At 41.0% G+C, this 27,791-nt stretch overlaps 2 protein-coding genes across 5 annotated transcripts in view; one reads left to right on the top strand and one right to left on the bottom strand.

Annotated features, from left to right (window-relative positions):
• lmbr1 (limb development membrane protein 1) overlaps nt 1-15,224 on the top strand; it is a 33,478-nt gene extending 18,254 nt beyond the window's left edge. Inside the window, exons 10-17 of the mRNA XM_044015672.1 lie at nt 1,157-1,246; nt 2,407-2,483; nt 2,983-3,060; nt 6,841-6,914; nt 7,174-7,264; nt 7,949-8,015; nt 11,478-11,639; nt 12,572-15,224. Coding sequence (XP_043871607.1) covers nt 1,157-1,246; nt 2,407-2,483; nt 2,983-3,060; nt 6,841-6,914; nt 7,174-7,264; nt 7,949-8,015; nt 11,478-11,639; nt 12,572-12,657 — 725 coding nt within the window. The 3' untranslated portion in view covers nt 12,658-15,224. The remainder of the gene's footprint in view (nt 1-1,156; nt 1,247-2,406; nt 2,484-2,982; nt 3,061-6,840; nt 6,915-7,173; nt 7,265-7,948; nt 8,016-11,477; nt 11,640-12,571) is intronic.
• rnf32 (ring finger protein 32) lies at nt 379-25,648 on the bottom strand. 4 transcript variants are annotated; one of them, XM_044015675.1, is made up of 8 exons: nt 25,505-25,648; nt 24,542-24,785; nt 24,324-24,466; nt 22,240-22,397; nt 21,795-21,903; nt 18,135-18,302; nt 16,701-16,936; nt 379-639 (listed from the first exon to the last, which is right to left on the bottom strand). In XM_044015675.1, exons 1-7 carry the CDS (start codon nt 25,523-25,525, stop codon nt 16,706-16,708), a joined length of 1,074 nt encoding a protein of 357 aa, XP_043871610.1. In that variant the 5' UTR covers nt 25,526-25,648; the 3' UTR covers nt 379-639; nt 16,701-16,705. The 4 variants fall into 4 exon arrangements, with proteins under 4 accessions (XP_043871610.1, XP_043871609.1, XP_043871611.1 ...); XM_044015674.1 differs by lacking the exon at nt 379-639 and having other exon boundaries at nt 16,399-16,936; XM_044015676.1 differs by lacking the exon at nt 379-639 and having other exon boundaries at nt 16,399-16,927.
• Between the last annotated feature and the right edge of the window lie 2,143 nt (nt 25,649-27,791).

Here is a 27,791-nt window from a genome sequence, read left to right as displayed (position 1 = left end):
AATTTCTCACCATTTTACCCGTACGCGTTGAACAAGCTACGATATTGTTCTGCCTACTACTTTTCATCGTCATTAGGAATCTTGTTCTCATTTGATCACTGCTTTATCTGCGTGGGGTGACAGGTACGACCGTGTTTGGATATGTTATGCACATAGGTGATAGATTAGTTCACTTGCGGCTGAGCAGTTTTTGGCTTCCCTCGGGCAGAGTGTTCAGGTTCAACTCTGGAGAAAAAGAGCTGTTGAACTGTCCATGACATTTCCTGTTGTGTTGTGACTGCATTTGCTCGGAGGGTTCAAACTTTCCCCTGCTTAGATCCCGGGACAGGTATCTGCGAGGGCACAGACAAGACTGTTAACTCTCTCCCTCTCTCTCTCTCTCACCGTCGATTTCACCTCTTTTACCTACTTAGACTCATCCAGACAGGGTGTGTCATAATGACAGAGGGAAAAAAACGGGTTTGATCAAAGTGATTGGTCCTTCACTCTTGTAACAAAGATGAAAGATGGTATTTTTATTGCACGCTAGTAACAGTGTAACACTGAACTAATTGGTCTTGATCTGCCAGTCACCCCAGGGGATGCAAATGGATATTCTTCCACTTTGGCTCTGCGGGGCCTTTACACTAGTGCGTCAAGCTGGAAGGAAAACAGAGTAAAATAGATAAATTAGACTTAAATGAGCTGGCCTTGTGGTTTTCCTGGAGAATCCCTTGCTGTCTTCTCTAGCCCACTCAACCAGTTGTGGCATGTGCTAGACAGCTCCTGACACAAGAGATTATTTTTACTTGTTTGAGATCACATTGTTATGTTCTGAGCAGGATTACTTGTTTTGATGGGATTGCTTAATAAAGTTAAGTCAAATACCATGTGCTGAGGTAACGTGAATGCAGTGAGAAGTTAACATCCTTTTAATTAGGGTGTCATCTTTTCTTTTCTGATCTGTTCTCTATTTGAATTAAGGGTTCCGTAAGTGGTCTGACATGAAACGGCAAAAGCATTACAAAAAAATGGCTTTAAAGCTGAAAAAAAGATTGATTAATTGTCTCTGCCATTTAGTCAGGAAAAAAATTATTACTTTTTTTTTTTTTACAGTTCCTCACAGAATGGTATTGTAAACTATATGTCTTCTTTTTTGTGTTTTCTTTTTCTTCAGGATCACTCACGCACACTTACACCAGAGGAAGTGTTGCTCACCAGCTCAACAAAGAATTAGACAATATTAGAAATCAAAGAAATAAATTGGGTAAGTACAGTATTTGTTTGTATTTTTAATGCAGTTCATAACTTCAGAAAATACACTGTGGTCCAAAAGACCATTCCCAGACTTTTGGACCCCACTGTAGATGAAGTTAGCTTTTTACATATTGCTGACAAGCAGCCGCTTTCTCTCCGTCTGCCTTAATTTTTTAATTTGGACTTTGACCAGGACTGTCTGATAATTTTCCATCCATTTTAGGATATTATAAATGAGGCTTGAGCCTTTTGGTGAGCAGGGTGGGGACGGGGGGAAGCACAAAGGCACTTAGGATATTGGACAAGATGCAAACTTTATATTGTAGCAAGCCTTTTAGTGTTGTCATTAATTTAGAAGGATGGTGCATATAAAGTGCACTTGGCAAACTTCTTGGGCAGGCAGGGTGGGTGCACTTTGAGAATAAGGAGGACTAACAAGGTTGGAAATAGAGAAGGAAAGTCAATATGGTAAGGACTAAAGGGCAGTCAGATGTCAGATGCACATTGTAAGTGGCCTGTGGATGTCCATAACACAAGACACGGTGCATGTGGTCTAAATGCTGTCATCTGTGTCTTCACATATGACTGATGAGCTAAGGAAATAAGAGAGAGATGGAAGACGTAGATATAGATATTTGAAATGTTTCATCTGGCTTGGAACTACAAGACACATTAGTTGCCCACCACATGAACACGCATGCATACGTGCACATGCATGCTCTCACACACACTCTCACCAAAATATAAATCACAAAATTAATTTAGCTGCATTGCTTTTCATCTGGGATTTATTATTGTTTGCACTAATTAAGGTAATGATGAGTGTGGCTAATTAAAGAGGAACAGCACCTTTTTTGAAGATTATGAAATATATATTACCTAGAGGGGGAAGGGAGGATGCGATGAGAGGTGAGATCATGTGAGGTATATGTACACACACCCTTACACCCTATGTTTTACTAAACCAAGCTGTACAACCCCTGTAAAAAAGCCAAAGGGTTTGAGGTTTCAGTAGTCGTCTTTGATGAGCATATTAATGAACAGGTGGTGGAAAGTGGTTTGTAATGGAAGAGTTTAGCTCATCATTGAATTGAGCTTTCAAAGATTTGGTACTCTGCGTATTTCCTAAGACAAATAACCTCACACTTGTTCTCGCTCATTTCCTTTCAGAGAGAAGAAAGAAAGCATCAGGTTGGGAGAAGAACTTGCTGTATCCCATAGTGATGCTAATCCTGCTCGCAGGAACGGTGAGTGCCGAGACTGACCTATCATTAAGCCCCAACTGTTGACTCATGGCGTACACAGCCTGGCTGCTGGCCATCAGGACTAGCACAACACCTCAAACCCCATCTTTTTACAGTTTTCCCACAGTGTGGGTGGGGAAGACCACTTTTGTTTAATAGCTGTTTGAGATGATTCTGAATAGCCACCTGCAACAACTGTGATTTTCAATAGATTATAGTGTGGGAAGACTGTTTATGCCGACTAATATTGTTAGATATGGCAGAAAGAACATGTGAGACACATGACACGTGCATCAAACAGCCCTCACATTGTTCAGGTTTTGAGAGGCTTAATGTTAGAACAGTTAGCAATCACGAGGTGATTATTATGCAACACATGTAAGGATCAGTAATGTTCTACATCAGTTATATCATAATGCTGGATACATTTTTGATTGATCAGACTTTTTATAATTAATTATACAATGTGTAAACAAATCTTTGTCTTCCTCTCTGTCTGCAGACAATCTCAGTTCTTATGGTGGTACTGAACATCCTCTACCTTTTAGTGGATGAGACTGCCATGCCCAAAGGATCCACAGTAAGCCTAATGTCTAAATAAATAACAATTTTGACCTGCACACCACACACACATGCACACATGCCTATCAGACCTGCCATATTCCTAGCGGCGACATGAGTCAAATTCCGGATATGCTCAGGTGCATGCTAGAAGAAAAGGCCTAACCAGATGTTAATCAGGCTCCAACCTTGTGGCTCTGGTTTTGTTTTGGAAGCTCATTGAAAGTCATTTCACAGCAGTGGCGCAGATTCAGTCCACAGTGGGTGAATAAGCCGATTTTCCTCCCTCCTGCAAATGCAGACAAGGCCAGGTGAAGAGCTCTTAGTGTGCAGCAGACTAACTGAGTGTGCAGCAGCTCCCAGAGATTCACATCTCTGCCTAACATGCAATGTGTTTTAAGCTCTCTCTATCTCTTCTCATCTGCAGTGACAGAGTCGCACGCGTGCACGTGTGTGTACATGTGCTTGAGCTTGCGTGTGTGTTTGTGGTTGCATTCTTGTCTGAGAGGGGGCAACATAATGTATCCTATTTCTCCCTCATTTCATTTCACGTCTTGCGGGCAACTGACAGAGCTGCCCTCAACATTCCAATTATTTTATTGAGCTGAGATGTTTTCTTTGGCATGACGCGCCGCAGAAAATCCCCCAAATTACACTTGTCATGCATCTTGAAGCTGTCCTCCCTGACAGCGCGGCCCCACTAAATGGTTTATGCGTTTGTTGAGCTGAATGGAAGCCACACCTCTGATCTAACAGCACTCACAAGGGAAGGGAGGGTGGCTCTTCTTCAATAACAATCGATACTGATATCGTCTCCGTGCATCCACCTGTTAATCCTGCTCTCCTGCTCTCAAACTTCAACCCTCTTGCACAGAAATTCCCTTGAAGTTAGCTGCACACTATCTGGAAGGAGATGAGGACAGGCAAGAGAAAGTGATAAAAAAAAAAAGAGGTGGTGAGAGCGGCTGGTTTGAGGTCTGGATGACATTTGTCGGAGCAAAGAGGCTCAGTCTGTGGGAAAGTCAAATGAGGCCCTGATGTGCTGATTGTTGTCGGGGGAGAGCACAATAGAAGCGCCCTGTCAGTGTTTGTCTGCCCTTCTAAATACGCATCCTGCTGTAGCTTACTGAGTAGCGTCCCGCTCAACTTTACAGAGCAGAAGATGGAGGATGACGAGGGGCCGGGAGGGAAGAACAACAGACAGACAAAACAGGTGGATGCAGAAGAGAACACAAAGATGTAACAACAAGAGGGAGGTGGAGGAGAGGAATTGGGAACTGCTTCTGTCAAAGGACACGGTGTTTTACAGCTTGATGAACAAGCACTAAGAGCGACTAATAAAACTGTTACTGCAGGCCTTCCTATTTGGCAGCCAACACACTTGACACTGTATTTTGTAAAATGGACAATTAGCTGCAACTGGACTGCAATTTTCACCTCACTAAAGTTGCCCTTCTCTTAACCCACTCAAACTTACATAAAAGCACCTGCAGACTTTCGCTCTCATAAGCACCTAAACTGCGACCTCTGTCTGATGATTATGCTTTGTTCCCACTTTCCAATAATCAAACTAATTAGGGAAACTCATTTTAAAATAAGGAACAATAGACATTATGATCCTCCAGTGAGAGTGTATGCAGTGCCAAAAAATGATTCTGGAAATGTTGTTCCTGAGATTAAGTGCTATTAATTATAAGAAATCACTTTGGGTAAGACAATAGTAAGCACAGTGCTTTATTTTTTATTAATAACCACAGTGTAGTGGAAAATATAGAAATCAGTGGCTCAATGAAAATATGGTTCACATGAAGAAAACATGTACAAATCGAGCCACAAATAATTCAAGTCATAAAATAGATTTTTTTTTAATTAATTCCACTCTCAAGAGGATAATATACTTCTGTACTTGATAAACGGTCAGATTTAAATTTAACAGCACCTTGGACAGGTATGTTTCAAATGATGGCCGTCTCTTCACAGCCAAAGTCAATTTACAAGCATAAATCACACTGGAAAGTCTCACAGCAAGACTTCAGTTTGGATCAAATGCACAAGTTAAGTGGTTGCACTCATACAAGTACATCCCAAAGGATGTACCTAAAGTTAATAGCACCTCCTATATATTAAATTTACTACACTATGTGTTTTTATTAGTCTTTTTTCTCTTTCTTGTTGGATATATTGGCTTGGAGGGAATTATCTAGTCGGCGAGTGGATAAGGACTGGGAGGGAGATGCAGTGTGTAACATTTTGTGATTTTTTTTTTTGTTAAAAAGTTTTACATTATTTGTTTTCTGCTGCCTTCATCTCAAAATAAGCTTTACCAAGCAATACTATCAGGCCTGACTGAAGGAGTGTTTGTGTGTATACAGCAGCAGCACAGGGTTTATCCCAGTCAAACTGCTGCAAATTCACCTCTGAAAGTTTTAATGAACGCTTAATTATGAATGCTAGCAGCAGCTAGTTGTAGTTTACTAGTGCAACGTTGCTTTTGCCTCTGCCCCTGTCGCCGGGTGACACAAGCTACACAGAGATCTACAGTGATAATGGTTTTTAATTTTTAAAGGTTGCTTACTATAGTTTTAAAATAAGTAAATTAGATAAAGTCAACATTACTTTCAGGACCCACGGGGGGAGAGAGAGAGAGAGAGAGAGAGAGAGAGAGAGAGAGAGGTGCTGACAGCCTTGCCGATGTGTATGTACTGCACGGTGTTAATCTTACGCGCAAAAAAAATGCAATGTGTCTGCTGACGGAGCTGTGGCAGGCAGTACAGACTAATACACCAGCCCCCCCTCGTCTCTTTTTGACACACAAAAACACACACTCCATCACCGTTCCTGCTACTGGAAAGAAAAGACGGAACAAGTTGAAAGGAGACGTACTGTGAAAGCTAGCGAGCTGTCCTGAGTGCGAGCTTACATGCATATGCAAGCAAGCGCATGCAAAAAAACACACGTATGCACACAATCCTAACACATGCTCGTCCGCCCGCCCTCCATTAATAAATGACATCAGATGTTATCTGCTAATTCCCAGTGTAAGAGAGAGAGAGGGAGAGCGAGAGCACTGCAGTAAGATCCCACAGATGACAGTTGCATAAAGAGGCATGAAACAACCTGCCAGGCTTTCCTTTTTTCTTCAGGCTCTTTCACAAAACAAATTTAGAAAAGGACACTCAAGGCGGCTGAGAGGAAATTAAATATCATAAACATGCTCTAAATATATAGTGTTTGCAGGGATATTGCAAAATTACTATAAGTAGAGAGCAGTGAGGTCAGGACCAACAAAAGCAAATAACTTCACTGACAACACAGAAGCTTGGTATGTGTTCAACTTGCTCCAGTTTAAAAGGTGTAGGTGTGTGCGTGTGCATGACAGTGGCAGATGGGGGGGGGGGTCAACTCTAGTGTGTTTGCTTAAGTATTTGTTTTGTTGTTTTTATGTTTTTGGCGTGCATTCAGCCTGTACACTCATCTTACCGTAAGCAATGTGCCGTTTTTGTTTGAACACCTGTTCACATATTGTATGATCGACAGTGATTTGAAAAGAGCCTCTTTGATCTTGTTCCATTCATTACTTAGCCAATTTGATTCTGTCTCTCCTGAGTGGGGAAATTCTCCATGCACTTTGCAGGATTTCTGTTATTGTGTGTGTTGTGAGTGTGTTGGATTGTGTGTGTGCGTGTGTGAAAATGCCTGCAGTGCTGTCGTTTTCTCTGCTCCTCTTTCTATGTGTGATGTATTGATGTAAGATGACATTGAATAACCTAGTTTTTGGTCTCTGTCTCCATCTTCATAGGACCGAGGCATTGGGAACACCTCTCTGTCCACATTTGGTGTAGCTCAGGCGGCACTGGAAATCATCCTCATGATGTATCCTTTCATTGACAACCCCCCCCTTTGTCTGTGGCCGAAGCAGCATGCTCCATGGCCAAGAGCAACATTGTCCAGCCAGCTTTGTTTATCCAGGACATACTTCAGCCGGACACCTTCCGGAAGACATATTTGGCTGTTTCATCACCTTTTATCATAGGTGAAAAGGTGCAGACTTGGGATACTTAAAACGACAACTCAATGAAGCTTTGCTCCCCGCAGAAAGGTGTTATTGCTCCTTGATTGATTTGCCAAACAGCTACTTGATGGTGTCTTCTGTTGTCGGCTTCTATAGCCTGCGTGTCTTTAAGGGACTCACTCCCAGGAAGGATGACACAACCATGACAACGGTAAAGATGGGATGGAAGGACTGGGGGGAGGCGGTGAAGTGGGAGAAAGGGTGGTGAGATTGTTCTTAAAGGTGCTGATGTGTTTGGGGACCCCCTGTGTTTCATCTCTTTCCTCTCCTCTGCCTTCCTCTTTGCTCTGGACTCCTACTGCTCACTAATGTTTTCCTCCAGGCTCCTCAATGGCTTTAGTTGACCTGTCCAATATTTGTTTGTGGGTTGCGCAAATACTGGTTAAGTGCAAGCTCTTTCTTTGTTGTACATGAGAGGCAGAGTGGACTTTTGGTCTGTGAGGGTGTGTGTGTGTGTGTGTGTGTGTGTGTGTGTGTGTGTGTGTGTGTGTGTGTGTGGAGGGGGGGTGTCTCTGTTAGGCCCACAGTGGCAACTATTCACTTGGTAATGAGTTTGGGAGTGGTGAGGCTTGTTAACTAGCCATGACGCTCCAGTGAAAGGACTTAAAAGGACAATGGAGAGAACCTGGTAATGAGCAACTTCAGAGGTAATTGTACAATAGGTGGAACTAATTTAACATCGAGTGGTGTGTGTGTGCATGTGTGGGCATGTCACGGTTTAATCTGTTGGTGTAATTGGGACTTTTTCCTTCCATTTCTCACCGTTTTCTTCTTTAAAAACTGTACGTAATGTTCTTGAGAGAATTTAAGTTTGATTATCTGCTCTGGTTTTAAGATCATCGGTTGCTGTGTGTCAATTCTGGTCCTGAGTTCAGCACTGCCAGTGATGTCCAGAACTCTCGGTGAGTATAGCAGTGTGTGTGTGTGTCTCTCTGTATTAGAAGGCATGCTAATTTCCTAATTCACAGACTAAATGGTAATACTTTGGCATTTTTGGAAATGTCTTTTTCAAAGTCTTCCTGACGGGTCAGAGGATTTGCAAAATACACAATCTGTCTACTGTCTAATATGAAGCTACAGTCAGCATGGCTACACATAACTTAGTAGAATGTATCAAGTCCGGCTCTCAACACCTAAAGATCAGTGATAAACAAGTCACTCAAAACGATGAGTAAATGGCCTTTGTGTCCACCAGTATGCTGAGATCTGCTGTAGACCTTGTGGAGTAAGTGCTGTCATCTACTGACCTCTACACAATCACCCGTGTGCCACCCAGAATTTTGGACCGTGAAGACTGTACATATTGACTAGAAAAGTGAGCTTGTGGGTGTAAAGTGAACATGTCCACACAACTCTTAATGAACATAGAAGGTGGAACATACGGTGGGACCTTAGGCCTTGTTCATACTTTCCATGTGATGGACGTAAATGTCATCATCCAGTCAACATAAAACAACAACTTCTCGTTCACACATATTGCTCGAAAACAGCACCATTTGTGAGTAAAAGGTCAGAGACCTTTAGCGACCTTCAGAGACATTAGCCCTAATCAAAGTTAGGGCTAATGTTCTCATCACTAAAATAAATACGAAATATTTATTTCTTTTGTTGCCCAACAAGTTTTACATGAGTCTCACAAGAAATATGCAGATTGAACTGAGCCACAAACAACCAGAAAGAGTAAATGCTCCTCCCCCACAGGCCGTATTCAGCACCAACATGGTCACCAGACCATTAAGGTTAGCAAGCTGAATTCTAGCATAGTTTCCCATAGTGACGTTAAAGGAGCGCAGGGAGAAGGGGTAAAATTGACAGGAATAGCACCATCACAATGGCACTAATAAACATGCAGAGTGCAGAGCACAGCTGTTCAAATAGCACTACTCACTGTGTGTGTGCATGTGTGTGAGAGAGAGAGAGAGGGAGAGTCAGACCATCAGAGTAGGAGAATGGGACAGAGCAAGCATACAGTGACTCAATGGAAGCTTTTACAAAATATCTACAGGTTCTGCTTTGTGACACTGAATAGATGAAAAAGAATAAATGCATGAGGCAGAGTTGAGGAGGAAAAAAAAAAGAAAGCCTCCCAGCAGAAAAAGAAGACATGGAGAGCAGAGTGTGATGAAGTGAGATGTTAAGAGACAAGAGAGGGTTTTGTGGGATAATGTGAGGTGTGCGTGTTACTGTTGGAAACATGTGCTGACTGTACAGTAGACTACGACAACAGTAAGCTGAAATCTGTCTGTTTCAACAATGTAGTGACAAACAGTTAAGCATCAGAACCACTTCTCACAAATATGTTGTGGTTTTTCGAGTCTTGCAGTGGAAAGGCTGTGTCATGTTAAACATTATGACCTATAATTATAACACAAATATTAAACTAAATGGTATTTGAGTAGAGAATTATCTTGTTTCTGTAAGACAAGCAGTGACACCATCATTTACTTTTAAAATTGTATTTATTGGTAGTATGTGTTGTATGATGAAACAATCTATTCTGTAGTATTTTATATAATCAAAGTGTTGTTTTGGTTCCATTGGCTTCATTATAACAGACACAGTAGCGAGCCGAGAGTAAGTGATGAACAATGAAACTAGACATTTATCATTATATGTTTTTTTGACAACAGGTCAAGGATACTTTTTTTTTTCTTCCTAAAATGACATTCCGAAAGAAGAATCTTCTTGTGCCATATAATCTGAAATAATCCACCACTGTACCACTGACATTCACAAATGCCACGGATGTCTTTATCCCCAATTAGATTTTCTCAAATTACCAGACCACGATCCAAACCTTTGGCATTAGAAATGAATTTAGCCCGACCACAGTGGGAAGCTGCATCGACTGGGGTCTCCGTCATCTCTCTCTCTCGCTGTCTCTTCACAGGCAATTTTGTTAAAGGTCCTCAATGCTTGCAAACTGCTTACTGTGGCTGTAAATACATCTCTCAAGACACTGAATCGATTGGCCAATCTAATTGACGACAGAGGCTGTGAAGATGTTACAGCAGACGTAGAATCTTCGGAGATCAGGGCTTCTTTAGTCTGACACGTCCTGATATCATTTCTCCATACAGATGACTTAATAGAATGGTGTCAAAGTGTCACCTCATATAGACATTGATACCTTCAGTAAAGTAAAAAATAAAAGAGCAAAAACAGCTTTGTTGCCCTGCTACTTCACATTAACACTGTTAGCTCATCCTTCTGCAGAGACATGTGGATTGGCAGGTCAATATGGATAAGCAGGAAAACAATAGAGTGCTGATGTTTTTCCAGACACCATGTGATCTGCTGTGACCGATGTTTGCTAACTGGTGAAGCAGCATGGAGCTAAGCGAAGGGAAAACTAATACTTCTTATTATTAGGGGTGGGAATCACAGGGTGTATCTCAAGATATGATACGATGATGGTCCACTATACCAATGATATCACGCAAGTGCAGGATTTCATTATTTATTCACAACACAGAGAACACAGTGCATAAAGTCGTGAATGGGGCACCACTTAACGTAGCTGTAAACTCTCTCTTCTTCTGCCAGGTAAAAGCCGTCCAAGTTTCCCTCATTCATTTGAGCACACTGTTTGCTTTGGAGCGTCTTAATTTGCACTAGTGTATCGATGATCGTATTGCACCAGGAAGGACAACGATATATCGCCAAACTTCCACAGGAGGCAGTCTTTCCAAGAGAAGGAAATGCATAGAGACAGTGGTTGTTTGTCCAAGTTCAAAAGCTTTTGTTTAAGTCTCATCTGTGTTATTATTATTGTGTAAATTAGACACGAATCACGTGCAGGTATGCAGAGGCTGCTTAAAGACTCAAAAGTGGTGTTTTCTTTTTTTGTTTATTTGGACTGGGCTTGAACACAAAGGTGTCAACAAAAATCCTTGCTGTTAGACAGAGGTTATTAATTCTGTAATATTTATTTTTCCCTTCACAGTGAGATTAACCCGGAAAACATTTGGATGTAATGCCATCTTTCAAATTGAGCTTTTTACTTGTTGAAAGAGTTGGATCATTGTAGAGACACATTTACAGTAATGAAGCTGCGCTGTAGACACACTTGACTTTGCTAAATTGTACCGGTTGTTGCCGCCTCAGCTTTTTGCTTAGAAGAATTTTGTGTATTCATACAAAAACAGAAATTTCCAGCACTTCCTTGTACTTTTATGTACATATATGTACTTATGTGGTAATAACTCTCTTATCGCAACTTTTTATGAAGAGTCATTAAAGGTCATACAGACCTGGTAATTGCCATGGTAGCATATAAAAATGACTCATTTTACAAGGCATGTTGTTTCTCACCCACATATTCTCTCTCTCTCTCTCTCTCTTTCTCACCCCCCTCTCTCCAGGAATCACCAGGTTTGATCTTCTGGGAGACTTTGGGAGATTTAACTGGCTGGGAAACTTTTACATCGTCCTTTCGTACAACCTGCTGTTTGCAGTGGTGACAACTCTGTGTCTGGTGAGGAAATTCACCTCAGCAGTACGAGAAGAGCTACTGAAGGCTTTGGGTAAATTTATCAGTTTTTTCCCAATTTTCTTATTCATGAATTTTGATTTCATATATTGTATGATGCACTATTTCTTCTAATAATAATTATTTCCATTGCAATGCTGACCTCCATAAGAACCAAAATGTTTGCACTAATTTCCAGAATGCACTATATATATATATTCTAAAATAACATTTCCTTCAATGTGGTGGAATTATATGTACGTAGATTATATAGTATTGTCTATATTTTAAAGCCTCTTTCATATTAAAATTAGCGGCTGAACCTGAGGTGAAGTAGTATAAAAAATATTGTGAATTGTGATGTCATGTTGGATACAAAAAGAATTAAAAATACCACCACAATGGGAGCTCAATTATAATGTTAAGTCTCTCTTGATTGACGTTAGTATGTTAGAATGCTGAGTACGGTTTGCTCCGTAAATTAATATTGCGCCAGAAATAAAAATAAAGCAGGCGAAGAAGAAGAAACGAGCATGTTTACCCAGGTCTCGTGTGTCCACTAATACAGATCAGAGCCAAAGCGGATAAAATGCAGTCTCTTGACCTGGGAGTATATGCCAATTGAACTCGTTCCCACTGGTGAAAAACCCAGTGAACCTGGGATTAAACATTCAGTTTAAGAAATGACTACTCCATTTCCTCCTAATTCTGAATCTGAAAATGTGGACAAGCACAAGCACGAGTAACAAAATGGACACATTATTGCAGCGAGATCCTCTGCTCTGCTGGACTGACATGTGACAGAGGATGGAGCTCGTCTCAAAGACTTTTGGTGACAGGACCTGGGTGTTTGATACACAGGGTGGCATAGGGTTAGAAAATGTCAGACAGAAGGACTGGGGGAAGGAGGCACATCAATACCTCGTGTCTAAGAGAAAGTCTGAGGCTTTTTAATGAGATTTCTCTCCCTTATCTCCTCCTGTCCAGGTCTGGATAAATTGCAACTGTCAAACAGCCCCACGGACCCTGAATCTGGGAAGCTTTCGGCCAACGGGCATCAGAAAACTCTGTGAAAGGGATGACACATCAACATACACACAGACACACACACACACACACACACACATATATAATATATAAACACACACACACGCACACACACACCTTAGCATAGCCAAAGGGAGATTTTAACAGTACTGCCTGACTGCTGAAAGGTGAAAGGGATTGGAAGGAACTTAATAAACCCCAGCAGTGTCTGACGGATGCTGCAAATGGAGGCAGAGAGCAATTTAGCTTCGTGACATTCCATCCTCTGCGTCTCAGATGGAAGCTGGGACAGAGCCAGGGATGCGACGGAGGGGTGAAATAGACTGGCATCACTGCAGTGACCTTGATGTTGACCTCAACTGCGACTGTGACTTTAAAAACCACCCGTCTCTTGCTTCAGGAGAACCCACCCCCCTACACCCCCCTCCCCACCATTGCTACTTGGTATTCCAAACTCAAGCTGCACTAGACAGAAGTAAGAGGCTACAGCAGGTGAAAAAAATGCACCTTCTGTCTTTTTTTTATGTCTTAGAGCAAACTAAAAGGCAGTGGGTTGTTGTTGTTTTTCCTTCACAATGCTGCTGCTCTGTATTCAGCGTAGTAATATCAGTATGTTCATGGTTGCATTTACAGGTTGTGGTCTCTCGACACTGTGTGGACTGATACAGGCGCAATAAAAGGTGTCAATTCTTTCTTTTCCATTTAAGCTATAAAATGTGAAAAAAAAACAACAAACAAGAAAATGTGCTGAAACGTAAAAGAAGTCTTTAATCCCCTCTCAGTCCTGTTCACATGATATGCATCGGCACCGTCGTTACTGACGGGCCTCAGATTTTAGCACTTGTGCAGTCATTAGTCTTTTATTTTATCGGGCTTTACTCAAGTGCGCTTTAAATTTATTGATGATGTCATTATAGTTTTTATGAAGTAGGGTAAGAACTTTTTTTAGGTGCTCTAGATTTGACTTGAGCTACTCTACAAATGGCAAACTACACTACACGGGAGTTCTCCACTTCAGTGCCGTTGAATAGAAAGCTTCAGTGCATTTGGAGTCTGTTGGTTTTGTTTCCTAAAAATGTGGTTGTTATTATATGCACATGATAAGAAAAGGTCACCATTTCCTCATCCCTCCCACAAAAAAACAAAAAAAAAGATCAGATCTGTCACTTTTGTTAAATGTCGTATTTACGTGTACATAAGGTGTAATATTGTACCTCCTTCAGGCTCCATGGATGTGAATAGTGGTCTCTCAGTGAGTCCACCGAGGGTCTGACTCACTAAGCAGTCTGTATTTTCTTTGACATATTTTGTTTTTAAACACCTGATGCAAACCTGTAACAGTCTTCACATACGCCGTGAAAAAGGTGCAGAAAGACTTGGTGACTCAGGCCCCACTTACATGTTGTCGTATTGCTGCATATAATCTTCTTAACTGTGATGTTCTTTGTCTCCAGAACCACCTTAAATGCCTTATATGACAAGCATCTCACAGGCTTAAAAGTTAAGGTTGTTTCCTGTTCTGTGTGTGTCGTCTGTTTATCTACATATGCACACGTGCATATGTCTCGACAGACAGTTCCACTGTGACCTGCTGTACACCATCGAGAATCTAGTCTAAAGCCAGCTGATATGATGTACGTGATGTTTGCCATGAATGTTGTCAGAGTAGCTCTAATCTACATTTTGAGACTCATTCCTTTCCCATAAAAACTCGGAGCACTTGCTAGAATAGGGTCGAGCCATTAAACGACGTTGTTTTTATGGTGTTTTACGGGCGTCGCGTGTTCTCATGGTGATTTATATGATGTGATAATGACAGAAAAAAAGGAAGCAAAGACATTTTAATTTATATATATATATATGCATTTGAAACTATAGTTTCTCAGGACAGGGGGAATGTTTTACATCAAAGCTGTCTGCCAATGATTGTTGCTTTATCACTAAGACTGGATTCAAACACAGATTTACAATTCTGAAGCCATCTTCCCACATGAGCAAATCAGACCTGACGTTGTTTTGTTAACGGACGATCTATTCATTTAACAGAGTCCAGGTTCTACAATATTCTCCACTATTTCATGTCCTCAGATATTTTTAATGATAGGATGGCACCGAGTATTGGAAAGAAGGCACAAGTCATGCGGTGAAGTAAAAGGGATGATAATGTACACTGGTAAGAGGATTTTAATGAGAAATAAAAGATTTTATTATTGGATCAGAATGAAGTATTTACACATAAAGAGGCTAAATGTAGATTTTTCCATCATAGTTGTGCTTCCATCTAATGAACAGACGAGTAACACTGGACTCTGCAGTACGTGACAGGGAAGCAACTCAATCATTCATACTCCTCGCCAGTAGCTTCTGACCTGAGAGCCGGGTCTCTTTTTTTATTAAAGCAAGCTTTTCTGTCGTCTTTACAGTACAACTGTGTTCTCTGGAGGTTTTTAACGTCGCGAGAGATGGTCTGTACTGTATGTGATGCAGCTTTTATTTCCGTCTGTATGTCAAGTCTCTGCATGTAATATTTGGTAAAATGTCTTGTGAATGTATTTTTTTTTTTTAATAAAAATTTCTCATTTTGTTAAATTTATGTTGTTACTGTTGATGTTTTATTTATTTTTAAAAAAAAAAAAGAAAAGAATAAAAGTAGAAAATGTGTCCACATGTTTTTACATGTCATTATAACATCCAGGACATCAGAGGTGGTGAATGGGACATTTTTGGGGAAATGGATTTTGTCTCTTTGGTATCATGGTCAGTATGGAGCAGAAGCTAAGACCCTATCTGGATGAGATTAGTTTAACCCTAGAACCCGCTAACAAAAAATAACATGGTGATAGTAAGACTACAGGAAGTCAATGCAATCAGCTACAAATCTTACATTTGTACTGTCTACCTGAAGAAAAGATTTATGATATCACTGTGATTTGTAACAAACCTCCACTCATGCCTCTGTTTCCCCAAGCATGTTAAGAAACTATGGTGGCCTTTACATACCAGAAAGGATGTTTGGTAACCTTCCGCCTCAAACCACACTGTGTGGCTGGTTAGTTCACTTCGCCTGCTGTAGAAACATGGCAGAGCAAGACGGCGGCCATAAAAATCGAATTCTAAAGCTACAAACCAAATGATGTTTATTTTAATGTGATTACATGCTTATTATTCCTTTGGTTTACTGCTATTATGCACTGTATTTTATGTTATGCTATTTTATCGATGTGGGTCAGTGAGGCTCATGGCTGGTGAGGCACTGACTCATTCAGGGTCAGATTTACAAAGAAAAAGTAGCATATTCACGACTAACTTGGCAGCACGCACATCACGTTGACTACAGGTTAAGTTTCATATTGCATCAGCATTCTTTACACACACATAGGTAAGGTACATATTTGGCTAAGAAAGAATGTTACATTTGCTCTGCGCCCTCCAAGAACAGCAGAACCTGTTGAGCTCACACTGTGCCCCTTTCACTGCAGCGAGGTACTGTCTGCTTCACCTCATGCCTCTTCACTGCGGATTTATGTCCCATCAGCAAGACTAAATATGTCACACACATCCTTTTCAAAGATAAAAGCCAGACTATAACGTATAATAATATAATAAACGTGTCTGCAAACATTATATTGGCGACATACGGAGAGACAGCAACGGGCACACGTGGAATGGATTTTTATATGTCGCCAATATAAAATGAAAATGAAATACGCAAATTAAGAAAACATTTGCATAATTATTGGAATCATACAGAAAACATGTGTGTACTAATTTATTTCATGTTATAATGTTAACTTTTTTTTTTACTTTTCATGATTACAGGTGAGGCTGTGCTCTTTTAAAGATTCTCTATAAATGAAATAACTTATAGAAACATCTTAATGGGTTTTATATAATCGGTCTCCGATATACTCTCCCGAATGTTATACACGACCTTTAACTCAGAGTTTTGAGTAATAACAACCTTCACATTTAACTCAATACCAAAGTGAATTACATTTTCCCTAAACTCTGAAACCTTCTTTCGATCTTTTCAGTCACATTCATAGATGAGTTTATCTTAAACGTGTACCTGCTTCAGATGAGTTTTTTGTGGTAGACAGATCTGCAGAGGGGACATGAAGGTCTGCTGTCTGCTGTAAATGACTCCAACGCCTCCAAACAGAGCTGGTGAAAGAGGTGAGAGCACGACAGGAGCACGGTTCGTCTTCGCTGCTGACGGCTGGACTGAGCGGCTTCTGTTGGCAGGTCCTGGCTGCACAGTGCCGTCAGGCAGATGGGGCAGTCCAGCACACCTCTCTGGATCACCTGTTTCAAACAAACAATATGTGGTGTTCACTACTTTTGTCGCAGATAAAAAAGATGATGCATTATACATGTAGTGAGCCTGAGGGGTTGAATTAAAATGCCTTTTTAAAGTATTTGTCTTGAAAATATGGTGGAAACATAAAAGTATGTGGAAACTTTTAAGCGACTGACCTAGTTTTTCTGTTTAGAACCGAAGTTCACTATTTACGACAGCACATTAACACCATGGTGGATGTTTATCCTTTTCCTCCACGAGAACTTAAAATAAACCATGTTAACACTTACCACTGGTTACAGTTCAACAAGAGTTAACGCAGAAGAACCATTTGTCAATTCATTTTATTATACTCAAAGTGCTGGTGATATCTCAGTTTTTGTGACTTGTGTGTATCTGTATTTAATTCCTCCTGTATGTGATGATAACTTTTGTCCTTTGTTTGCCCGCAACCATAAATAAAAGCTTCGAAAGTAGAGGACTTTCAACTTGAAAAGACTAAATCTGTTTGCAGCTGCCTGACAGGTTTGATCCAACGCAACATGTTTACCAGTGATCCTTATAAAAACAAAGCAGCACACGCACAGCTCAGCCGACGATTACCCAAACACAGCTACCTGGAATTAAAAGCCCACCGTGCCCAAATGTTTCATATGGAGCTGTGCTCCACTTAACGAGTTTGCATCCGTGAAAAAGGTGCAGGGGATGTGTTGAAAGCACATTCACTGTTTGATGGCCCATGTCAAGGCTGAGCCACTCTCGTCTTGTGCTCAACCTTTTCACACCAGACCAAAAATTCTTCTTTGCGCACACACACACACACACACACCTCACCACCCCGGTGGAAAATGGTACTGTCTGCTATGAAAGCCAACAATGGAGCCTTATACAACAGCAAATCTTAATGTCTTCTCAGTTCCTCTGCAGCGATGAAAAGCCTGTCGTGCATTATCAGGCTGACTCTTGTTTTTTTGTAAACAGGGAGGATTATTAGCCTTCCCACTGCCTTTCATTTGGTAAAGTGAATGATCACCTCGGGAGAGTGTACTTTCAATATAGCAGCTGTGATGATGTTGCCCGCATGCAAGCATTAACACGTTCAAGAAAGGTAAGGCAGGGTGAAGGAGAATCAGACTAGGATTAGATATTTATACAAGGCCACATTTGCCTTGCGGATGAGCAGAGAGTGTCTAATTTTCTGACCTGCCTCTGTATTCTGTCCCAGTCGTTTTCCCGTGGCTCGGCGACACTCTTTCTCTCCAGCTGCTGGAACACTCGTCTGCTTGATGACAGGGAGCGGTCGATATCACTCAGAAAAGCCTCCGTGTTGGTGTGACAGTGTCGGACAAAGCTGTCATTCAACTCCTGCAACTAATTAGAAAAACCATTTTATTGGCACAAAGGAGGCATGTTTCATTCAGACACACAATAGAGCCGTGTTTTCAGTAAAGGCAAATTGTGTCTGTGTGTGAGTGTTTGTGCGAGTCTGTGGCGCGCTGTGAGGACAAAGTTTGACTCAAACCTATCTTTGTGAGGACATTTTGCTGGTCCTCGCAACTTTAAGGGGCTCTTTCAGGCTTAAGACTTGGTGTTAGGGTGAGATCTTAGAATTAGGTTTATGTCAGGGTGAGATTAAAGGTTAGGGTTGCACACTTAGGGGTCAGAGAATGCATTATATCGCAGAGTGTCCTCACTAAGACTGCTGTAGAAGAATGCATGTGTGTGTATTGTAATGGCTGAGGCACACTGACAGGGTGTTGTTGTTAAACAGCGAGATCAATACAGTCATGTATCCCACTAACAAGGAGACTCAGTGGAAACATGGTGCTGGGAAACATGCAAACAGTCATGTAAACACTTGTGAGATAAAATCTAATCAATATTAACTATAAAATAAAATCACAATCCTGAAACATTGTGAGGTTTTGATGAATCCGTCTTTCTACAGCAATAATTCTGGGATGTGATTTTTTTTTTTTTTAAAAAAGCATCCTATCAAGTCCTTCATCCTCACACTGGCCATTTTAAAGACTCTCTTCTAGTGTCTGTCATCCCGTAAATTGTCCGTCTCCTCCCATGTACAACAGCTGTTGCTAAGCAACGCTAATGCCTTCACTTCATATGCTTTAAATCAAAAAACAGTCTCACTCGTCAGTGAAGGGGCTATTTATACATGCAAAGTTTCAAAGGCAGTCGAACAATAATGATATACTTAAAAATAAAATAAATGTACAACCCCGGCGAGATCATATCAATTAAGCCATCTCCATGGCAACTGAAGGATATAAGATGTGTCTTAAAAGGTCCAGTACAACAAACCCAATACGTGACAGGAAACTGTTTGTCAAACTGAATCAATAATTGCACATGACAACAGAAATGTAAACGTCTATATAGAGCTTCAACGGAGAAAACATCTAAAGAAGTTCAAAGTTCAACATCATATCTGTGTGTATGTGTTGAGTTTAGTCAATCAGCAAGGCAGGTATACAGTATTAGAGAAGTAAATATGTTTATAGTCATACACTTTCTATATATAATAATAATAATAATAATAATAATAATAATAATAATAATAATAGGGAGATAATGTAACTTATTACTTTTTGCATGCTCAAATATCCTTGTTATGTTCTGTCTCTGACACACACACACACACTAACCCTGTTCACAGTGTCATGAGAAGTGCTTTACAGCAAGGCTTTTATCACTAATTAAACAACTGTTAACTATTGCGATGGAAGGTTTTTATGAGCCTGGCTGACTTTTCCACAGTCAAGGCAAACAGTGCAGCCTCTGGTGAACTTTGCATTGCTCAGTGGATGAAAACAGGGGAGGACGGAGAAGGGGAAGAAGAGGTGGAGCGCAGAGGCATTATCTCACGGTGATCCATCTAGATGCCAACAGTGTCTCCCTTAATGTGTTGACTCAGGGTCGGACCTTCGTCGTGAGTAAAAATTGAAAGCATATAGCATCAGGATCAGCTGATAAGATTTCTGAAACTGGCCTGATTTCCCAGGCAACACCTGGGGCTAGGTGGCACAAAGATACTTTATTGCCTTTTGCTATCGCAAAGGGAAAAAAGCTAAAAGAATGGGTTTCTCTGTCTCAGACAGTTTCCAGCACTAACACGCCTGTTTGCATTACAGTCAGCTAAGCAAATAAGTCTTCCCCCTGAAAATCACGCCAGTCAGAGCTGTCAGCGCCGCGCCGCGCAGCTCGCAGCTCTTGAAGATCATCCTCAGTGTGACAAAAGATATGAGACAATCTCGCGACCACCCACGACCACTGATTCACACAGCACCAATGTAAAGTGGCTGATGGTGTCTGTGACTCCGTCCAAATGCATGTGAACACGGACGCGGCCTAATGTGTTAGAACAGAGCTAATTGGCGAGGTAAAAAGCCGCGTCTTTGTCTAAGTGACGCGTCGGGGCAGGGTTTACAGGGCGAGATGATGGAGAGTGACGAGCAAGCGTAGGACGCTGCGACCCTTGCAACATGTACGAGTGTGGTCCTCATACATTTGTCACTTTTGTTTAATCAACCTCTTTGAAGTGCAGGTGCACTCTCCGTGATTACAACACTGAACTAAATAAATAAATAAAAAAGCCTCTTCTTGAAGACACACTGGAGACTCAGAACATGTGCAGCTCTGCATCCTTGATAATCTGGTGAGAGAAGTGGAGTCTTTGGTGATCTACGGCCTCAGATGGGAGAGGTTCACTAGGTGGCATTGTTCCCTTTTCCTGTGAGCCACAGTCAAATGACCCCCGTCCATTGGGCTGATCTCAAGTCCATCACTCAGACACTTTTTAAATATTCCCTCCATCACGTCCAACGGCTGCGTGATTTATAGCTTTGAAACTGGACAAGAGAACAAAGCCTGAAATGAGAACCTGCGTCAGGTATCCAAGCAAGCACTCACGGCACATGTCCCGTCTTCGTCCCGTTCGGCCAAGATACGGCGCTACGCACTCTCTCGCAACACACACGCATCACACTGATCGATGAAGGAATACCAGAGCCAAACACGCACAGGGGGATATCGCCGCTTTTGTGTTGACCCTGCGACGACCAGACTTGTTTGACTAACACACAAAACTCTCTCCACATCAGTAGACAAACAGTGTATGATTCACAAAGCATCAAAGGGTTTGAAGAGGGTGAGAGCAGGTGGAGGTGTGTGTGTGTGTGTGTGTGTGGGTTAGCAGTGGGGTCAGTGAGTCCCTAAGACCCACGTCTCAACCCTGATAATGTGGGTTTTATCACGGCTCTTACTCAACCAAGTGTTTTCTTTATGTTAACTGTATGTAAATTGTAACCCAGTTTACAAAATAAATCACTACAACAGCAAAATTGTGCACAGATTTTAGGATGCACGATATTATTGGCACGATATGGGCAATATAGACTTTAAAAATGTATTATTGGACATCAGCAATACTGATAAACAGTAGGCAGAAAAGGCTTCTATCTCCTTGATTTAAACAGGAGACTAAATTACATTACATGTCATTTCATTTACATGACATGTCATTTATCTCTGCAGTTGGTATCGGTTATTGGTTCAAGTGTACGGACATAGTGGATATTGGCCAAAAGTCCAATATTGCGCATCGCCACTTCATCACACCTAATATTATTCTTCATATATAAACCAGTACATTTCCAAGACATAACACGGCTTGCTAAGTCAATCACAGTTTATGCATGCCATTCAAAAATATGCCATATTTCTGGATTAAAAACCTCTAAAAGTGATGAGGCTGGTGTTGTGAATTTGGAGTAGTGTTCTTGTACATTACACCATGTGAACGTGTGTGATGATGTGATCACCTCAGCGCCCGACGTCCTCACTCACCTTTGCTTCGAAGAATCTGCGTCGCAGCCGTTTGTCCTTTGGGCAGATTGTTTTCCTCACGTGTCTGTACCACTTACGGGCAACGTGGCCTCGCCAGCATGCTTGAATTCTACGCACGTATGAAACACAATCACACAAAAAAAAAACGATTAGACGATACAGTGTTCGTTTTAATGGATTTAAAATGAATAGTGTGATAAGATTGGCAGGTAAATAAATAAAGATATTGTCTAATAAATCTTTTTCAATACATTTTTCTTTACTTAACTATAAATTACAACACTGACAGCCAATACTAAATAAAGAAAGAAAGACAGACCTATTTTTATATTTGAGGATGATTTTGCCAGTCAATGCTGCTTGAAGATGCTCCAGTTTAAGGAAAAACAAACAGATGAGGTGCTGAAATTCTCCTACAAGTGATGTTGATGTTACATTTTCATACCTGGTGGCACACTGGTGTCTGAAGAGACGGGCTGCGTCATGGATCACGCGTGTCTCATACTGCTCCCGTCTGCACACGGGACACCGCTTCCTCCCCGAGAACCTCTCAAAGGCCTGCAGACACGCTTTGTGGAAAACATGGGAGCAGGACAGCAACACCTACAAGACAACAGTCACCGACAGTCATCAGTTTATGTGATAACATACATAAGAGTGTAGATGTTAGAGGTTGCGGGAAGTGTATTGGATCTTTAAATGCTTAGAAATGTGTATGTTTTAAGCTTTAAGCCACTTTACATCGGTGTGTATTTATGCACATATGTGAAAGTGTGTATGTGATGTTAAGTGCTATTTGTTAAGGAAATAGAGGGAGTCAGGATGACCCCCCAGTGAGTCGACTGGGAGTGGGACTAAAGTCTCCCTCTACCTGGGAGTGGGGCTTCTTTTATCGTCTGAAAGGAGACGGCCACCGCTCTGGGGCTTTGCACACAAACCAGTTTACTCAGATCTCTGGAGGGCAGAGGGGAGGCATATTGATTTCCTATTGTTTTTCGTGCCTGACCAACACACTCCATCACCGGTGAAAGGGCCCCCTGCAGTGTACAATTTCCAAGAACTCCACAAGCCATTAGACCAGAGAGAAATTTCTTCTCACAGCATTTTAAGCTACAGTTTAAAGCCACCCATACAACAAAGAGATGGAATACACATTTCTTTTTCTTTTGAAGCAGTAAAGCTGTATGATGTGGGGGTAATAAATCTGATCATTTCTTCAACTCAAGCATCAATGTTCCTAGTGTAATGGATTTAAAATATACAGTATATTCTAATGCAATGATAACAAATTAAATATATGAATTACCATGAGTGAAACCACAAACAGTGAAGTCTACACTACTATACTGTGTAGGAATTTAAGTACATTAATGTTATCTTAGACACCCCCCATCTCCTTCAAAATACAATTTCAATCAATCCAAACTATTTCAGGGCAGCAATAATATTGTTTTACCAATTGGTTCTTAATTCTTTAAAACCTTACCCTCAAAATGTCAGTCTGGCTTTTGTTTTGCTTATTTTAACCATAAAAGTGCCAGATAATGTCCTGTGACTAAGGGCTTTAGCCCATTTTTCCAGAATAACTTTCAATACGTTAGCTTTGACTTGCAACTTCTCAGCTTTCTGAAACTGTTGGAATTTTTCTGGTAGCACAAACCGTTGCATAATTACGGTAATACAAAGTGTGCTTGTGCAAATGTGACGAGAGTTAAGGCAAGTACAACAACACAATACCGATCGCTTTTATGGAATTATTCAATATGAAACACTTCACTTATCACTGTAAAATCTGTGAAAATTTTTGAAAACATCACTACTTTCAAATTTGCAAGTGTGATACAATTCATTTTGCAATTATTTGAACTCATTTTCTTTTTTTTAAACCCCTTTTAAATCTGTTACCTTGAGAATTTGGGGCCATCATTCAAACGATATGAGCAGGAGACAGGAGTACACACAACTGGCTCAAAGCTGCTGTTGTAAGCATTTTTTCTCTCCTTTGTCATACAAATGCTAGAATGCAACACCAGACAGAAGCACAGTGCCACTGTCACAATGTGAAGGCTTCCAGGAAAATGCCAAATCACCAAAGATTCCCTCTTGTCACTTTCCCTTGTTAGCAGGCTCTAATTAACTTTTCTCTTTTTTCCCTGAGTCAAACTAATATTTACACATGCATCTATGGCAACTGTGCTTTGTGAGGCCGCCTATTCTAGTCCCACATTCTTGAGGAGATTGGCATCTTAAAAGGGGATCGGAAAGGTGTAAAAGGCTGAATGACCCTCACAGTTACACACTGATTGCTACATCATCACGTCACACTTGAGTTCCAAGGCAGTATGGGTAAATTTGTACAGTTGTCTACACAGATTAGAACATACAGGAACTGCAGGTGGAGGCTGGTGGGGGGGCTTTGTGTGTGTGTGTGTATATTTGTATGCTCATGTGTGCATGTGGACACAACAGGCTTTTCCCGAGGACAGACACAGAACACTGAAAACAGCAGCTACAGTGTTGGGCGAATACCTGAGGCTGCAGGCGGAACTCCTCCCTGCATATTGCACAGGGTTGAGCCGACTCCCCCTGCTCAACAGACCTCGCCTTGACCCGCGTCCACTCTGCCTCCATCAGCCTCTCTGCCGGGGAAGCCACCAGACCCATCTTCTGAGCTGAGCAACACATGAATAATAAAATAAAACAACACATCTAAAAACAGCAAGACATTTTCCAAAGTTTTTCCTTACCCAATGTTAAAGGAGATGGAGCAGGATCGAACACGTATTCACGCTCATCTTGCCTCTCCTGCCTCTGGAAACCCGTCTCCTCCTCCACGTTTTCTCCTGATTGTTGTTTTCTGGGGGCTTTTCTGTTGCATCTCCACAAAGGGTCAGATAATGAGAAGTTTGAATGCAGCAGGCTCCGAGTGATGTGGTCCTGAAAGGCAACGGCGGTGACCACCATCGCGCTGCTCGTTTTAGACTTCATGCCCTGTATTAATGAAGAAGAAATGTTATTAAGATGTGCATCTATCTATCTATCTATCTATAGTTTGAAGAACAGTAAATTCATATCCCCACAGGCCACTTTATTAGGTACACGTTTTAAGTTACTTTTGTTGACACAAAATGTCTAAATCAGTTAATCACATGGCAGCACCATTAGAACAGAGAAGAAAGGTGATTTAAGTGACTCTGAATGTGGCATGGTTGTTGGTGAGTGTTTATATGTCTAGGCTTTACAGAGAATGGTCTAAAAAAGAGAAAATATACAAAATAAATACCACGATGATGCCAGATGTCAGAGGGCAATGACCAGACTGGTTTAAAATGATAGCAAGGCAACAATAATTTGTTAATAACAATTATTTTCCTGTGTACCTAATAAAGTGGTCCTTTGTATACAACACAGCCTGAAGCCAAATAAACAAAATATTTTCATGACAGAAATATTGTTACTTATGGCATAAATGTTATCTTTAATTATTTCTTTTATTTTAACACGGCGTGGCGCTCAGCTCACGCACGTGTTGACTATCTCATTAAGCAGGTGCCTAACATGACACAGCAATTTAACTCTGTTCCCCCGAAACACGCAAACATACAAAGCAGAGAGACATTTTCTCCCGTAGTTCTTATTTCAGTGCAGTTTCATGAATAATAAATATGCACATACCAAGTTAGTGTGAAAGGCAGCCAAAAAATACAAACCTTTTGTAACCGCGACGCCATCCTATCAACGGACTGTTTGAGCGGTTACCGGGCAACTTAGCCCCGCCCCATGTCCTCGCGTCACCACTGCTGTGCCTCATCACTGCCTCTGATTGGCTGAAACCTCTGTGTCAGCTGATTGGTTATTGTTTTCAAATGACTGTGAAGACAGAAATGTGTAAAAACAATAACTATGTGTATTTCTTTTTTGTTTATTACACTTGTTCCTGTTTAAAACTTTTGTTTGTTTTAACATTTTAAATATGTGATAGTGTTATTTGGGGATTTTAAGTAATAGAATTTAAAAACACCCAACAACTACTATTTACTGAAAAATTGTGTTACTTGGGTATGATTTTTGTTATATTGAGAGGAGACAAACCCATTGACAAATACATGATTAATTAATCTATGATAAAACAACAATGAGAGTGAATATTTGAACAGCATGACTGGAATCATGAGATATCCTTATTACACTCAAGTAATTCCATATATTCTTCCATATCAGTTAATGTCCAATTAATTGACTATAACTGAGCATTTTTACATGATATGAATTGTCATATTATAAAACTACCAGGAAGTAAATTTTTCACATAATACCTCCTGTACGTATACTGTAAGCTCTATCCACATTATTATTATTATTATTGTTATTATAATAATAATAATAATTATTATTACAATAATAGTATGGATAACACCGCTGCTGATGACTGTGCATTCCCAAATATTTCTGTCCCCTTCTATCACCGTGCAAAAGTAATGTTGCTCTTTGAAAACCGTGCGCCGTGTCTCCATCGTACTAATGATTATTTTATTGTCAGGCAAGTGTCAGAGAAAAAGCTGGAACCTGACCAAAGCAGGTAAGTGTGTGTGTGTGTGTGTGTGAGTCACCGAGCTGTCGTCAGAGGAGGCCGTGAACAAAGCTAAGCTGCTCATACCTGTGCTGTGAGCTAAGGGATCCCTCACAGGTCACCCCTTACATGGAAAACCATACACACAAACACGCAGTCCAAAACGCCTCTTTTTTTTGTGAGCGCGATGAAAAGTTTGCTTTATTTCTCACACACACTCACACAGAGCGTGGTGGGGGTTTGTGTGTGTGTATGTGACTTTTTAAAATGCTTTGCCGTCGTGATTGACGTTGATGTGCTCAAGTCAGAATCAGTGAAAACAGATGGCCGAAAGAGAGGGCCAACGGTGATGCCTGTCAATCCAGTGTGTCCTCTAAGAAAACAAAGTGAAGACTTGGCTCTGGGAGAGGAGGAAACCCCTGAGCTTCTCAAGAGGCTGCCGCATTCTTGAGATTAGGGCAAGAAAAACGCAGACCTCTGCCGTTAATGCCTCATACAAAGGCGAGGAACAATTTATTAGCTAAGAATTCGAGCTCAGGGCTCAATCAAAGGCCTGTCGTCCACCTTGCCAGACTCGGAGCTTTGGTTTGTTGTTTTAAGTAAATAATCACGCTTAAAAGATACGGCAAAGATGGGGCTCAAGTGCACCCCATAAAGCCTGCATTCTTCCAACTGTCATCAGAATGGATTTCAGTGTGCGCTTTTATTTTCAACAGGGACACTGTTTGTCTTTTTCTTTATGAATACCATTTTAAAGAGCTTTTTATTTAACTTTCTTCCCCCCGACCCCCTACCCCTCCGCGGACCTCTTTACCTGATCTGTGGTATTTTTGAAAAGACAACTCACCTGAACGTGCAAAGTGATGATGACTTAAGTAAAAAAAAAAGTTGAACTGCTGTACAAATTTGCATCGTCAACAGGTTGAAAAACAAATATAATCCAATAAGTATGTAAAAATATCAATACACTGAAATATTGCAACATTTCATGCTGTGATTCCAGTATCAGTTCATTTACATGTTGTGTTGATGAGGAAAGCGGAGTTGTGTTGTATTTAAATTCCATTTGGGTCCCAACTGAGGTGCGGTCAAGCTCGGTCACGTCACCAAGAGTTCCGACTTCTGACCTCCGAGTTGACCGTGTTTCAGTTTTGAAATGGAACATGGACGTAAACATAGTTCAGGCTTAGCATTACCAGTCGATAACAGCGGTATACGCCAGATTTTGCACACAAAAAACATGTAGCAACATGTCCACGGATACAGAGTGAACAGTACTACAGTACGTGTATGACTAAATGAATGTGAAACAAATAAGAAAGAAGTGACACTCTGCCCCCCTCCTTTCACTTGACAGAGAAAACTGTATACTGTTCATGCACATAACATTGTTATCGTTTCTTAAAACAGATTATTTTGCAGGGGGG

Source organism: Solea senegalensis, unplaced genomic scaffold, assembly GCF_019176455.1.
Source record: "Solea senegalensis isolate Sse05_10M unplaced genomic scaffold, IFAPA_SoseM_1 scf7180000013756, whole genome shotgun sequence".
NCBI lineage: Eukaryota > Metazoa > Chordata > Actinopteri > Pleuronectiformes > Soleidae > Solea > Solea senegalensis.
Note: the sequence above shows the minus strand (reverse complement) of the source record. Positions and strands in the feature narration are given on the sequence as shown.

Excerpts from the sequence above, each read along its gene's own strand:
- rnf32 (XM_044015675.1), bottom strand. The coding sequence starts at position 25,525 with ATGGCGTCGCGGTTACAAAAG. Across the intron at positions 24,467-24,541 it reads TCCATCTCCTTTAACATTGG|CTCAGAAGATGGGTCTGGTG; the intron begins GTAAGGAAAAAC and ends TGTGTTGCTCAG. Across the intron at positions 21,904-22,239 it reads AGACACCAGTGTGCCACCAG|AATTCAAGCATGCTGGCGAG; the intron begins GTATGAAAATGT and ends ATACGTGCGTAG.